The 14,153-nt window shown below is 39.8% G+C and overlaps 3 protein-coding genes across 3 annotated transcripts; 2 read left to right on the forward strand and 1 right to left on the reverse strand.

Annotated features, from left to right (window-relative positions):
• Window positions 1-2,839: 2,839 nt before the first annotated feature.
• LOC125479367 (NEDD8-conjugating enzyme Ubc12-like) lies at window positions 2,840-3,947 on the forward strand. The gene is made up of 4 exons (XM_048588609.1): window positions 2,840-2,903; window positions 3,007-3,120; window positions 3,413-3,521; window positions 3,607-3,947. The coding sequence occupies exons 2-4, from the start codon at window positions 3,012-3,014 to the stop codon at window positions 3,806-3,808; spliced, it is 420 nt and encodes a 139-aa protein (XP_048444566.1). The 5' UTR covers window positions 2,840-2,903; window positions 3,007-3,011; the 3' UTR covers window positions 3,809-3,947.
• Window positions 3,948-5,188: 1,241 nt separating this feature from the next.
• Window positions 5,189-6,579, forward strand: LOC103955436 (protein BRASSINAZOLE-RESISTANT 1). Its single transcript, XM_009367332.3, has 2 exons — window positions 5,189-5,582; window positions 5,715-6,579. The coding sequence occupies exons 1-2, from the start codon at window positions 5,340-5,342 to the stop codon at window positions 6,357-6,359; spliced, it is 888 nt and encodes a 295-aa protein (XP_009365607.1). The 5' UTR covers window positions 5,189-5,339; the 3' UTR covers window positions 6,360-6,579.
• A 223-nt stretch (window positions 6,580-6,802) lies between these two features.
• LOC103955435 (DNA-3-methyladenine glycosylase 1) lies at window positions 6,803-8,891 on the reverse strand. The gene is made up of 4 exons (XM_048588457.1): window positions 8,254-8,891; window positions 7,755-7,896; window positions 7,515-7,641; window positions 6,803-7,396 (listed from the first exon to the last, which is right to left on the reverse strand). The coding sequence occupies exons 1-4, from the start codon at window positions 8,630-8,632 to the stop codon at window positions 7,055-7,057; spliced, it is 990 nt and encodes a 329-aa protein (XP_048444414.1). The 5' UTR covers window positions 8,633-8,891; the 3' UTR covers window positions 6,803-7,054.
• Window positions 8,892-14,153: the final 5,262 nt, after the last annotated feature.

Raw genomic sequence — 14,153 nt, forward strand, 5'->3', positions numbered from 1 at the left:
ACTTCAATCACAATCACCATTCAGATCCACAGTTGTACAACAAGCACAGTTTTACTGATGCAATTAATGACTTAGTTTATCCCAAACCAACCATTCATTCTGACTTAGTTTACAACAAGCACAGTTTTACAACATTCATTCTGATGTTAAAGTCTTTAACATCAATTATCAAATCAAAATCAACATGTATAACCAAGTTCCAACAAGGAAAGAACACATCGAAATCAAATATTACAAATTACAATTTCTGAAAGGTTCTCAAAACCAACAAGGAAATAACCAACATATCGAAATCGAATATTACAGTATAACCAACAGGTTCTCAAAATCCCAGAAAACCATCAAAATCTTCAATCACGATTCACGACAAAGAATAATTAATCAAATATTACAAATTTACAATTTCTGAATTCTGAAACATGGGTATTCTACTATTCTCTGATTCTGCATGCAATTTTAATGATTGGTAATTTGGTAAGCAGAAGTAGAAGCCCAGAAGGCCAGAATCGGTAAGCAGAAGCAGTCAAGCAGAAGCCCAGAATCGATAAGCAGAAGCAGAAACCCATATATGAGAGTATGAGACCAACCTTTTGCAGTCTCGAGACTCGAAGTAGACACGGCAAGAAGAAGCTCATGGCGAGATCAAAGACTGGCGCTGGCGGCGAGGGCAAGGTGTGACCATGTGAGAGATTGAGACAATTTGAGAGTGAGAAAGGTCCGTCGGCCCGAACTCACGGTCGCCTGGGATTCAAGACTGAGAGAGACAGAGAGTTTGAGAGAGACAGAAAGTGATTGAAGTTGAAGACCGAGAGAGAGAGAGATGAGGCTAACCTTTTGCTGTCGACTGTCGAGACTTGAAAACGGCAAGAAAAATCTGACGGCGAGATGAGAGAGAAAGACTAACGACGAGGGCGAGCCGGCGAGGTGTGAGAGATTGAGAGTGAAAAGGGTCGTGCCGTAGCGAGTCGCCTGAGAGATTAAGAGAGACAGAGCGAGAGAGAGAGAGGAGGCTCAGGGCCTCAGGCTGCGCGAGACTGCGAGAGGGTTACTAATGGGTTTAGGCCCCTAGGGTTCATGAAAGAACTCTGAAGAAGAAGAACTGAAGGCAGGGAAGGGAACGAGAGAGAAGAGGCCAGGCCAAGGGAATGAAAATAAGGAGGAGGAGGGTTAGGGTTACAACTTACATCGGCGGCATACAGGGTTAAGGGTTTTGTTAAAAAGATTAAAAAATTAAAAATAATCTCACAAATCCTGGAGGCATGAGGGTTCGAACCCATGCCTCCAGCTTGTAAAGTTTCACTGAAACCAACTTGGCAACAGATTATGTTTTGTTATGATTGTATGACTAAACTATTTATAAATATTTAAAAAAATTATATATATATATCGGTTCGGTTCGGTTTCCGAGCCTCAAAAACCGAAACCGAACTGGTCAGATTCGGTTCGGTTCGGTTTGATAATTTTGGTTCGGTTTTTTTGCGGTTCGGTTTTTTTCGGCCTCGGTCCGGTTCGGTTGTCAGTTTTTTTCGGTTTTCGGTTTTTTGAACCCACCCCTATGTAGCATTTCAGAGCTGTTTGATCATTTTATTATTATTGAGAATAAAATAAAATAAATTTTACGAGTACTAATACAGTTTTCATTGTTATTTATAGCTTTTTCTTAGTCGTTCTTTTTATTTGTTTCAAAATCTGTATGCTGCTTTTTATATTTCTTTTTCATTATTTTTTCCCTCGTATGCCATATTTAGTTTTTCTCCCAATATGAAATATTGGATGGTCCACTGCTATTTAAATTAAACAAGAAAACTATACGTTCCCTATAAACGGAGGGAAATGGTTTTGAAGAATCCCATGCATGGGATAGGCAGCATGATGGATACGAAGTCACAAGTTCTTTATAATGCATGGCTAGGATTTAACATACACCTTGCGAGGATTTTTAGGGTTTGGCCGAGTTGTTCGGGGATTTTACTTGATTTAATCAAAATTCGTTAACTAAATACTAGTTGAAATCTGCGAGGGTGTTTTTTGTAATTTTAACTTATTATGCACATATGTTAAAGAAATTTTTAGCGTATAACATATTGCTCGGTTAAATAAATAAAAAAAAAAAAGTCGATATAGTTTTGTATATCAAGTGTTCTAATATAATTAGTTGAAAATATTTTTTTTTTCAAATTTTCAAGCAATTATGTTATTACACGTGGTATATCAAAATATATACCAGACTTCCTAGACCCATAGACACATCTCTCCATATGTTACAAGCCTATGGAGGGAGTTTTGTCTAGTTTTCAAAATTTAAGGGGCTTTATGAAAACACGAGAATTCTCAAGAGGTTTATTTGAAATTAAGCACCATTAAATTAACTAAATAATTAAAGTTTTAAAATGTAGCCTGTGGCCGCGCGAACAAGTAGCAGGAAGACAAGAATAGAGAAGAAAGGAAGACTATAAATCCATTTCATTCCTTGTCCGTCTTCGGGCTGGTTTGGTATTGCTGTGCTTTGAAAAAAAGCTGCTTCTGCTGTGCTGTGAGAATAAGCAGCTGTGAAATAAAGCAGCAGAGTGTTTGGTAAACTTTTTTGTAAAAGTGCTTTTGAAAAAAAAAAGCAGTATTAGAGTGTTTGGTAAACTTTTATGTAAAACAGATGTGAAAAAAAGCCAGTTTTTCAAAGCTAGGTTTTGTAGCTTCTTGTTTTTGGCTTTTTTTCATCCAAAACTGTGAAAAAAAGCTGAAGCTGAGTGTTTACCAAACACAAAAACAGCTCCCAGCTTTTTTTGATAGCAGCTTTTTTCAGAATCACCTCAGTACCAAACCAGGTCTTCGTTGTGTCTCTCCCGTCTTTGCTTTCCCATTCCATTTCCTTTCCTTTTGCTTTTCGGCGGCATTTCGTCGAGCAGGTTTTCTTCGATGTTTTTGTCCACGAATTGTTTACACTTGCAACAGACATGTATGGTTCATCTTATTATCCGTTTTAAATGTGTGCTTTTCTTTTAATGACAGAAACCATGATCAGGTTGTTTAAAGTGAAAGAAAAGCAAAAGGAAACAGCTGAAAACGCAAGGGAGAATGGTCTCGTAAAGAAGCAAAGTGCAGGAGAATTACGTCTTCATAGAGGTAAATTAATATGATTTTAGGATGTATATATGTTATGATTTGCTGCAATGTGGTACAAAGTTATACTCTTGCACGCATGGTAAGTTCCTAAATACACGTTTAACTCCAACGTACGTAAAGGCAAGGTTTCGATGTTTATCTTAATTCTTTCAACCAGTCCTTCAATTGTATTATGACACAATACGACGCAATGATGTTTTAGGATTCATATAGCAGACCCCACTTAATGGAAAAATGTTTTATTGTTATTGTTGTTGTAGTCCTTCAATTGTATTATGTTGTTGTCTTGTAGATATAAGTGAGCTGAACATGCCAGAAGAATGCAAGATTTCATTCCCCAATGGAAAGGATGATTTGATGGACTTTGAGATCACCATTACACCTTATCGGGGATATTATATGTAAGTAACCTTTGATCTGAAGCTTTGGATTTTGCAACTTCGATGTCACCTTGCTGAATCCGACATTTTGTGCCTCTTTTCGTAGGGATGGTGGGTTTGTCTTCACATTTAAAGTTCCCGCAGTCTACCCTCACGAGCCTCCGAAGGTCAAGTGCAAAACCAAGGTAGCGGATCTTTTGAGGGACAATCCAAAATTGTTCGGATTGAACGTGAGAAAATCGATCGAGGGAAACATATGGGTGGGAGGCGCCCATTTCCCTGGGTGCAAAACAGGCGACTTCTACTGATTCGGTTTATCTAGGGTTTTGCTTCTCCGTGGTCCAACCATGGTTGTATGAGGTTGAAGGTTTGTGTGTTTTTGGGGTGTTTTTTGCATTTCGGGTGAGTACTTGGTGGGGGATTGTCTTGTGGCACATTTTCAGCCCATACTTGTAGCAGGAGAGTGTGTACTAGTGTAATTTTGATCTTCCTTCCATTAATAACATGGCATCATGTTAAGGCTTGATTTTGACTTTGACTATATCAATTTAATTGAATCAATCTCGTGGCCGTTGTTTGTTGATTGTTCGATAATTTGGGGGTGCAGTTATTAATAAAACAACAAAACATATCGCGTCTCCCAAGTCAACCCCAATCATTTACGGTCTTGTCCTGTGGCAAATTTTCGGGCCATAATTTGGGGGGTGCATGTATAAAATCATAACTATTATAAACATGATTTAGCATTGGGCTCATTCGAAGTATTAGATTAAACATGTGAAAACATAAGAAACTTCAAAGAAATGGGACTACATAGTGGCGGTATCCCAATCCCTTATGCATCATCATGTGCTTTAATTTACTGACTTAATATTTCATGATTAGTTTAAAACATTATCACGTTAGTATTTTAGTTGTATGCAAGTTCTTCTCCCAAAGATGCATGAATGCAAATTGCAATCAGTTTTTCAGCGTGTTTGATTTGATCCATAACCTGTTATTTTGGGTTGGGCCTGGTGAAATGGGCTTTAAACGTTAGAACTGAAAGCCCATTATCTTACCCAAAAGCCGTTTTCTTTCTTCCACCTGTGCAAACCGAAATGCCCATGCGGACAACAAATCAGAAGAATGAGGATCCTCTTTTTTAGGATATCATAAATCTTTTAATCACCTTCGTTTATCGTATATCGTAAAATAAAAAATCATTGTAAATCTTTTTATTTAAAATTAAATATAAATAATACATAACAAAAATTCACCATACAATTTAAGTAATTGAAAAACTTACGACATCCGGAGAGAATGCTCGTTCAAAGTATAAAAATCCAACCAGAAACGTGGGTCCCATTGAAACGGCCGGACCCGCGGGAGAATTATTAGTTCATCGGGAAAAACAGTTATATAATCAAAATCCACGCGGCGAAAAGCGTTTCTCTCTCACACACTCGCAACGGAGACCGGCTCACCTGCGCTCAGAAACACCATGCAAAAGATAGGTCTTCAATCACTGATCGTATATATACCACGATCCTAATCTAACGGTCCTTGATCAGTTATTGCGAAATGACTATGAGTGCAACGAATAACAAACGCCGGCCTCAAGGCCTTTCAGTGCACCCGCAATGCGTGGTATCATTTCTCGGCTTCTTTTGTGTTTCGGCTAACACTGAGAGGAGAGAGAAGTAGAAGAGAGAGATTCTTCCACACAAACCAGCGAAAAAGCGAAAGCGCATTCCTCGTGATTCTGCTGGGTTTAAATCCCCTGCGACGCACCTGAGCTCGACCATTTACAATCTCTGCGGCCGAGAGAGAGGTAGAGGGAGCTAATTGGTTCGAAGAATGACGTCGGATGGGGCGACTTCAGCGGCGACGACGGCGCGGAGGAAGCCGTCGTGGCGGGAGAGGGAGAACAACCGGAGGAGAGAGCGGAGGAGGAGAGCCATCGCGGCGAAGATATTCGCCGGCCTCCGAGCTCAGGGAGACTTCAATTTGCCCAAGCACTGCGACAATAACGAGGTCCTTAAAGCTCTCTGCCTCCAGGCCGGCTGGACCGTCGAGGACGACGGCACCACGTACCGGAAGGTCGCCGTACTTTAATTATCCCAAATCCTTATTTAATTTATAGTTAATTAATTAATTTCTATTTCTTGTAGCTTATATCCGTAGAAAATTGTGATAAGTTCAATTAATTGGATTGTGTTTGTTGTTGTACAGGGTTTAAAGCCGATTCAAACTGATACGCCGGCCGCATCAACCAAGATCAGCCCGTACTCGTCGCTAAATCCGAGTCCAATCCCGTCCTACCAAGTCAGTCCGTCGTCTTCGTCCTATCCCAGTCCCACCCGCTTCGATCCTGTCGTTAATTCATCCAATCCAATTCACTATCTCCGCTCTGCAATCCCCCCATCTCTTCCTCCCCTGCGAATTTCCAACAGTGCCCCTGTAACCCCGCCGCTCTCCTCCCCGACCTCCAGACGCCCCAACCCAATTCCTAACTGGGACACCATTGCCAAACAGTCCATGGCCTCCTTCGATTACCCGTTTTACGCCGTCTCCGCTCCAGCGAGCCCGACCCGCCAACACCATCCTCATCCTACAGCTGCCACTATCCCCGAGTGCGACGAGTCCGATGCTTCCACCGTCGATTCCGGACAATGGGTTTGCTTCCAGAGATTTGCTCCTTCGCTGTCAGCAATGCCAGCCTCTCCGACCTTCAATCTTGTGAAGCCTGCTTTCCCTCAGCAGAATATTCCCGCGGATCAAATCCCGGACGTAAAGCCGTGGATCGGAGAGAAGATTCACGAGGTGGGATTGGATGACTTGGAGCTCACGCTTGGGAATGGTAAGGCTCGGATTTAATCCAATCCCGAATTCGGGAATTAGTAGTGTGAGCTACTGAGTTATGAAAGATGATGAGGAGAAAAGAGGTTGGTGATCTGCCACAACCCTTTCTGGATCAATCTGCATATTTCGAACCATACTTGTTGTTTGTAAGATCTGAAGTTATTTTATTTCTTAGTTTTTCCATTCGAATTTGTTTGAGATGATTTAATTTAGATATTGGTATTGTTGTTGTGTATCGTTTTTCTTTTTCAAATGTACTGTTAATTTATTTTTTGTAGAAATATTTTCCAAAACGTAATTTCGAATCAAGTATTGCAATGTTATAAAGATCAGGTATACACCACGCAACGTAGTGTGGTAATGTGAAAACACATGACATCGCGTTATTCATTTGGGAGACCTTCGTAGCATAGCCGGGTGTGGGTAACGCCTCAAAAATTTCCCTTGAGAGCAAAATATTGAAAGCAATACACCAAAACAATAGTGGATATTTATTACAGGACACTAAATGAAGAGCAAATTACAAAGGATGAGAAGTTTTTAGATACAACTGTGCAAGCATAACATTCTTACCTAGTTAGTTTAATGACACAGACATGATAAAAGCATGCAAAAACTACTAGAAAACATCTGATTTTTCACCTTCTTACAGTAACTTCTAAATTATGTAGATGTCGTGCGATTAGCGAAGTTTGGCTCAGTCAATTTGGTCATTTCTGGTCTCCGATCTTCATAGCTTCGGTTAGTTTAGTGTCATCTTCTCCTGTCTTCTCAATCTTATGTTTCGAGTCTGCTTTGGCATTTGCATTGCATTCCTTGAACCGGAAGCATGTTGCGAGATGATCGTTCACAATCCCCGCCACTTGCATAAATGAGTAAATGACAGTAGGCCCGACACAGCGGAAGCCTCTCTTCATCAAATCTTTGCTTATGGCTTCAGCTTTTGGGGACTTCACCGGCACTTGACGTGCATAACGGAATCCATTCCTTACGGGCTTGTGGTTCACAAAGCTCCAGCAGTAGTTACTGAAGGAACCAAACTCCTGCTGAACCTGCAAAACGGGTGAATCACATGGAAACCAATATTTCAGAAGGAATTCACCGGCAAAATCACCTTATGAATGTGAGCTTAAGCAATGGCGCAAGGTGCATTGACTGAATGGTGATTACCTTGAGCATTTGTTTGGCATTCTCCTCAATTGCACGAAGCTTTTGTTCGGACAGCACTTTGAGAGACAGCAATTTCTTCTCATCAAACTTTGCAATGGAGGACGGATCAAAATTGTCAAAAAGTTTCCTGCCAAGGGATGAAACCAGCATAAAAGTATAATCTCAAACAGACATTACTTTATCCGAAACGCTTAAATGAAATGAACCATGGCAGTTCTGATTCTTGTGAAACAAGCATACCTGAATATATCTCTCTTGCGTAGTATTTCCGGCCAGCTGAGTTCCGCGAGAGCTTGTGAAAGGACAAGCAGTTCAAACAGCTTCTTATCGTCATACACTGGAACCCCCCATTCTTCGTCGTGGAAACAAGTATAAATCGGATCTGTTAAAGCAAAGCATAACGTCAACTAAAGCGAGCAAATCAATCGAAATTGAACAAAATGTTGCAATATCTCAACTTCTAAGGCATCAATGTGTGTCCATCCCTAATGAAATTCTGGTCACCCAAACTAAATTACATAAATCAATGGTGATTCTTATCATTCTTAATTCTCAACTCAACTATATGCATGTTATAAGCGATTCTAATAAATCTTTGGCAAATGAAAAGAGCTTAAAGTTCTTCCCTAAATTTAGGCAACTTTTCCTAACTAACATTCCAAATTTCCCTCTTTTTGTTATCAATTTTCTAGGCAGCCAAACACCAGATAAACTACTAAAAAGAGCACAGCAAATTTACCAGCGTGAGGTGTAATCCAATCGCACCGTTTCAGCGGACCGGCGGGCTTGGCCACCTCGGCATCGTCGGAAGCAACCTTCGCCGGCCTCAAGCTCTTACGCCTCACAATCTTTCCAGGGCTCGCCGTCTTCGCAGAGTAACCGCTCGACGACGTGTCCGAAGAGCACGTGCTGTCCACCGAAACGTCGCTCCGCACCACCGGTTCCGGCAATTCAGGTACAGGTTTTCTTGGCCTCGGTGTCTGCTGCGGCGGCTTCTTCGCGCCGTCGTCTTTGCGTTTCGGGCCCTCCAAAACCCTAACTCTGTTCCCGCCGGGACCGAGTACGGCTCGTGGCTCGCAAGTCGGAGATTGAAGCTTACTGGCCACCGACATTGCCATCGATAGCTTCGAATTCGAGCTCCGCCGGTTCGATTTCGAGCTCCAAAACGACGGGTTCAGCTGAATTCTGTCGAAATGGAAGATTATTATCCTTGCGTGCTGTGTGTAATTTGCTTTGGGATGTTGGTTGGATGGGTAATTAGGGCGTCAGCGGAGGGTAAAATGGTAAGTTGGAAGTTTGAAGCAGAGAGCAGAAGTTGAGAGGAGAGAGGAGAGCGGAGTGCTGAGAGCGAAGGGGGCGCAAAGTGACACAAAACGAACCGTTTTCTGCAGATTTAAAACGGAAGGCTGGAACGGGTAATATACCGATAACAGCCGGTAATGCTTGCGTGTCGGTGACATTTAACCGTTTTGGTTTTGAAAGCGATTGAGAAACTTCCCCCAATATCCAATTTGCCCCAGGCGGAGCGACATGTCCCTTGGTTATGTTCGAGTTCAAAATTTTCCTTTCATACGTTAGATTAATTTAGAGTTTAAACTTCTAAACTGCATTCTAAAATTTGTAATAGAAATCAGGTTTTTTGTTTAACGTCTGATTTATTATATACACTTCTTAAATTTTTTTCGTATTCTTTAAGACTATTCTGAGCTTCTAAAAGCTGAGCTAATTCTATTTAAGCTTATGGCTGCTATTGTAATCATCAATTCAGAATTAACAAAATAATTTTTGGGTTTCTCTCAAACTCTCGCAAATTCCAGAAGACTTGGTTTTTTTAGGGTATATGTTTGTGTCCCCCTACGCTTGTGCTGCACCTCTTAATACGTGAATAGTGTATTATAATTGTTACAAAATATAAGGCGAAAAAAAGGCAAACCTAAAACTACTTAATTAAGAGAAGATAAATACTTTGGGTTGGTTTCAATTAATGTGAGTAAAAGCCTAATCAAGAAGGTTCTAGGTTTTCATGGGGTAGAGATGAGGGGTAAAATTGGTATTTTGGATATTCAAAGCGAACTACCAGCAAGCTGCAAACCGGGAAGCAGGAAGTGGCGGTTGGAGGAACAACCGACGCTTTAGGCCGCCAGTCGCATTCAGTTGGTAAACGTTATGCATGTAAATTGTGAAACGGGTTACGTTTTGTGCGTTTTATATGGTGACGTGGCGGGCAAAGGGGTTCCTTACCGTTGAGTAAAAGTATCCAAAGTGCAAACTCAGTGGGTAACCAACGGCTAGTCGGCTGTATGACTTGGTCCCACTGGGCCTCTTCACTTGGGCCGGTCTGGGCCTCTGCGCTGCTAATATGGAGTTATCAAATATCTACTATTAAGTTGCATGACTTTGAAAACTCTAATTGTAAATCCATGGGGATAAAAGGCCCACGAGATCGAGGAATATACATGTGAAGGTATTTTAAAGATCTTTCGAATGTTGGTATAGATTTTTTTTTATGGCTACTAACTGTTTGATGTAATGCATGCTAGGCATGTCTTAACAGGTTGTATCAACAACACTCAACAAATTCTTAAATTCTTTCTCTATATCATTCATTAGATCAATACAGCATGTATCGATATTTGTTGACATGTATGTAACATAATTTGGCTAACGACAACAAGCCCACCAAGTAATCGACGATATGACTTAGTGAATAACCTGAAGTTTTTGTGCGTGCTTCTCTCTCTCTCTCTCTCTCTCTCTATATATATATATATATTTAGATTAAATATATCATATTTTATTTTGTATTGCATTTGTAGCACCTCTCTAATTAAAAAAAAAAATTAATTGTGTTTGTAAAGCCCTACCTCTATTAAATAGGTGCGACTCAAAATAATGTGAGGGTCGATGAAAGAGTAACTGCATGTGCAATATTTGGTAGGGATAGGCAAAGTTCCGGCGTTGCTGCAGAAGTGCGAGAGTTGGGAAACAAGACAAGTAATATGGCATGATTGAACAATTTTCACCAATTTAGTCTTTCTCCCAGAGAGGAGGCATAGCAAGGGGAACTATAGTTGAAACTTGAACATGATTAATGTCTTATGCATTCATTCACAAACTAGTATGAAGATCACGTGTAATTTGACATGACAAGTAGTGCGTATGAGTAAAATTGTTATATATAACTAACATATAAATTAATATACAAATCATTCACATAACATGCATGTCCACATTATATGGTATCTCTAATATTTTCCACACATATTTGTAAATAATTACAAATTGCAATATGGCCAGTTAATTTTGACAATTATTGTCACAACTTTTTGGGTGTCATTGCATAAAACATCGTCACATAAGTCTCGTTTTGTTGCAACGTAGAATATGTTCTGTCAAAGCAAAACAAATAATTCCCCTTGACATTTTTCAGTTTATGTAGGGTGGTGTTTTCTACACTTTTTTACTTTCTACACATATTCTATAAATTTATATCATTTGATCTTCAGTTCATTACAATCGATAGCCGAAATTAAGAGGAGTTGTGAAAGGTAAAAAATGGTGTGAAGATAGCACCACCCTTTATGTATTGTTGTACGTATGTAATAATATATAGATCTGATCATGTTGTTTACTGTATACTTTTCTACTGGGGTTGGTTAGACGAACCAAATTAACACTACAGACTGCTAAACACATTTATAACTTCAATGCTTGGACACCAGTACCATGTATGCAAATAATGCATGCATGCATGCAAAATTATACGCACAAAAAAGTGATCCCTCTATATTTGATTTTTTCCAATAAATTAATCCTAATATACAGATATATATATAGACACACACACACACGTCCCACACACCACTATAGCAAGATGAAGATAAACTTTCAGTGTGCTTTCATCTTATAAACCACCATATATGGCTGTAGAATCGGCAGAAACCATGAATCTCCACCACGTTGCCGTCCCACACGATCCCACTCCTCAAGCTCCCGAAGCGTCTGGTCCTCCACCACGGCTTTCACGTCAGCTTCCTCGACTTCACCACAGAAGCTTCCACCGCAACCACCCTCCTCCACTCCCCAACCCTCCCCTCCGGTCCGGCCTCCGCGTCTTCGACCTCCCTCCTGCCTAAGAGTCCACCCTCGTTCACCCAGAAATGTGCCCCCCCCCCCCACCCCCTCCACCGCCTCTGGGTCATTCTTATTAGAGAAGACCCCTTTTATAAGCTCATCCCAATCCCACTTCACTGCGTTGAACCGTTGATTAAAGAGGACGAACTGTTGACCAAAGTTAACTCTGAATGCTTGGCCTGGCTAGACCAGCAGCCTCCAGACTCGGTCATTTTCATCGCTCTGGGCAGCGCGTGGGGGCTGGAGCTAAATCAGCAGAGGTTCATATGGTTGGTGCGAAAGCCGACCAACGCGGGCGCGTGGGCAGCGTTTTTCAATGTTGGAGGGGATTTGAACGATCCGAAGCCCTATTTGCCGGAAGGGTTCTCTGAGAGGACAGTGGAGTAGGAGTTGTGGTCACATCCCGGACCAGTCAGGTGGCGATCCTACGGCATCCGTCACCGGCGGATTTTTGTCCCATTGCGGGACGCGACAAAATTAAGAGCAAGTAGACCAAAAAATTGTATTTATTAATTAAAAATAGGGACAAACATTTCATATTTCCAACCCTACTAGTTATTATGCCACGTATACAAGTTTGATGCTTAACAAACATTAGGTGCAGATGTTAAAAGTTTTTAAGGACGATTACTAAGGCCCTTAATTTGAATTGTTTAACAAACATTAGGTGCGGATGTTAAAAGTTTTAAGGACGATTATTAAGCCCCTTAATTTAAGTTTTAAGTATGCATTGTTATTTGCATTTGTCATTGTTGCTCTTTGTGAATTATTTTAATTTAAAAACGATTTCCATTCTACAATTAATTGTATGATATATATTCTCTCATTTTCAAAGTTAACTATATTTATAATTTTTTTCATTTTGTTTGAAAATATATTTATGATTCATAAATTAATACCCTCACCTACCCAGATGTAGAAACAAGAAGGATTATCAGCAAAGTAATAATTAAGTTTCATACATCAACTGATTAGATACAAATGTTACATAGTATAAGTACGATGAATATGTACACATCATCCTAGTCTACACGGCACATCCTAAGTTCAATTCCTGCAGCTGGTGAATAGCACAATGGTGGTAAGATGGAGACTGAAATGCTTTTGAGAGTCTTCATGGCCCCTAGAAGGGTGGACTGTCGTGACGAAACCACCAACTAGTGTCATTTTAAAAAAAGAAAGACTACATCCCTTGATTCAAACACACAACACAAGATAAAAGTCTGTCTTCCATCTTTCCTGTAAACATAAAGCAAAAGAAAAAAAAAACTGTCACAAATTTTCCCAAAAGAAAAACACACATTGAACCCAACTTAAAAATGCCGTATAGAACAACTATACTTAAATGGAACTCACAAAAAGAAATGAAGAAATATCGTCTCCCTTCCCAAATCAAATGCCAAACACAACCTGCAAACATATAAAAACGAACGAAAAAACCCAAATCTAAATAGAGAGAAGTTGGGTTCATAACAGAGCCACTAAAATTTATATATATATATATATATATATTTCAAAATCAAAATAATTAGGTAAAGAAAAATAATGGAAATTGTTACATGCATGAACGTTGCATGGCTAGAAAAAAGAAAGAATTGGAATTGGCCCTGTCATCGCCGCCGGTTTATCCGATTGGACAGTTGACCAAATAAGATGAACCGGTGACGTCAGCATTGGAATTGTCGAAGTTGCTGACGTGGCTAAACAAGCAGCCGGCCGGTTCGGTTGTGTACGTGTTATTCGGGAGCGGAGGGACCTTGTCGGGAAGAGATTTTTTAGTGTGACCGATACAAAGGGTGGTAGACCATGTGTTATTATACAAATGGTGAAATATGTATGCTAAAAAGTTAATAACTTAAAAAATAAAATTGCTCACCACTCATATTAAAACACGTGATGTACTACTTATGTTTCCGTTACAATGAAAAATTTCTCCATGTCTGAAGAGCAAATGAGCGAGTTGGCTTTGGTAGATTGGAGTTGAGCCAAATACGGTTTGTTTAGATTGTAAGTGTAGTATTATTTTAAATTATTTAGTTAATTCATTACGAGTTATCATTAAGTTTGAAAAGTATTGAAATTATGTTTTATTTTTAAACCAAAATCGGATGGTCAGTCTATTCGATGTGGTCGGTACTCAATTTTTAAGCCCAATGCCCACATCTTTTAAAATTGTGTTAAAATAATAAAACTACAAAAACGAGGATTCGAAGAAAAATAACACCCTTCTATCCAACTCAGTGAATAGAATATAGATTATTTAGTCCAAATCTGTTGACCCAAAAGCCTAAGTGAATAGAATAAAGGATATAACAACATATAATGTCAAGGAGACTAAATTTGTAGACAAAATTTTAGAAACTAAATGATATAAAAATTGATGATTGAATTATTATTTAGACGTTAATAAACGTACTCATTCAGTCATTTACCCACTGTCGTCGATTACACGTTTGCCATATTTCACTTTCTTCCTCGTCATCATGAATCGTGTGGTAAACACAA

This window comes from the organism of the source record quoted next, unplaced genomic scaffold (assembly GCF_019419815.1).
Source record: "Pyrus x bretschneideri cultivar Hongxiangsu unplaced genomic scaffold, Pyrus_bretschneideri_v1 Contig28, whole genome shotgun sequence".
Lineage (NCBI taxonomy): Eukaryota > Viridiplantae > Streptophyta > Magnoliopsida > Rosales > Rosaceae > Pyrus > Pyrus x bretschneideri.

What these genes read in the sequence shown, in the direction of transcription:
- LOC103955435 (XM_048588457.1), bottom strand. Translation starts at nt 8,632, where the DNA reads ATGGCAATGTCGGTGGCCAGTAAGCTTCAATCTCCGACTTGCGAGCCA. An exon ending in TTGGATTACACCTCACGCTG is followed by an intron (nt 7,897 to 8,253) that starts GTAAATTTGCTG and finishes TTGCTTTAACAG; the next exon opens with ATCCGATTTATACTTGTTTC. An exon ending in ATGCCAAACAAATGCTCAAG is followed by an intron (nt 7,397 to 7,514) that starts GTAATCACCATT and finishes CCCGTTTTGCAG; the next exon opens with GTTCAGCAGGAGTTTGGTTC.
- LOC103955436 (XM_009367332.3), top strand. Translation starts at nt 5,340, where the DNA reads ATGACGTCGGATGGGGCGACTTCAGCGGCGACGACGGCGCGGAGGAAG. An exon ending in ACGGCACCACGTACCGGAAG is followed by an intron (nt 5,583 to 5,714) that starts GTCGCCGTACTT and finishes GTTGTTGTACAG; the next exon opens with GGTTTAAAGCCGATTCAAAC.
- LOC125479367 (XM_048588609.1), top strand. Translation starts at nt 3,012, where the DNA reads ATGATCAGGTTGTTTAAAGTGAAAGAAAAGCAAAAGGAAACAGCTGAA. An exon ending in AGAATTACGTCTTCATAGAG is followed by an intron (nt 3,121 to 3,412) that starts GTAAATTAATAT and finishes GTTGTCTTGTAG; the next exon opens with ATATAAGTGAGCTGAACATG. An exon ending in CCTTATCGGGGATATTATAT is followed by an intron (nt 3,522 to 3,606) that starts GTAAGTAACCTT and finishes CTCTTTTCGTAG; the next exon opens with GGATGGTGGGTTTGTCTTCA.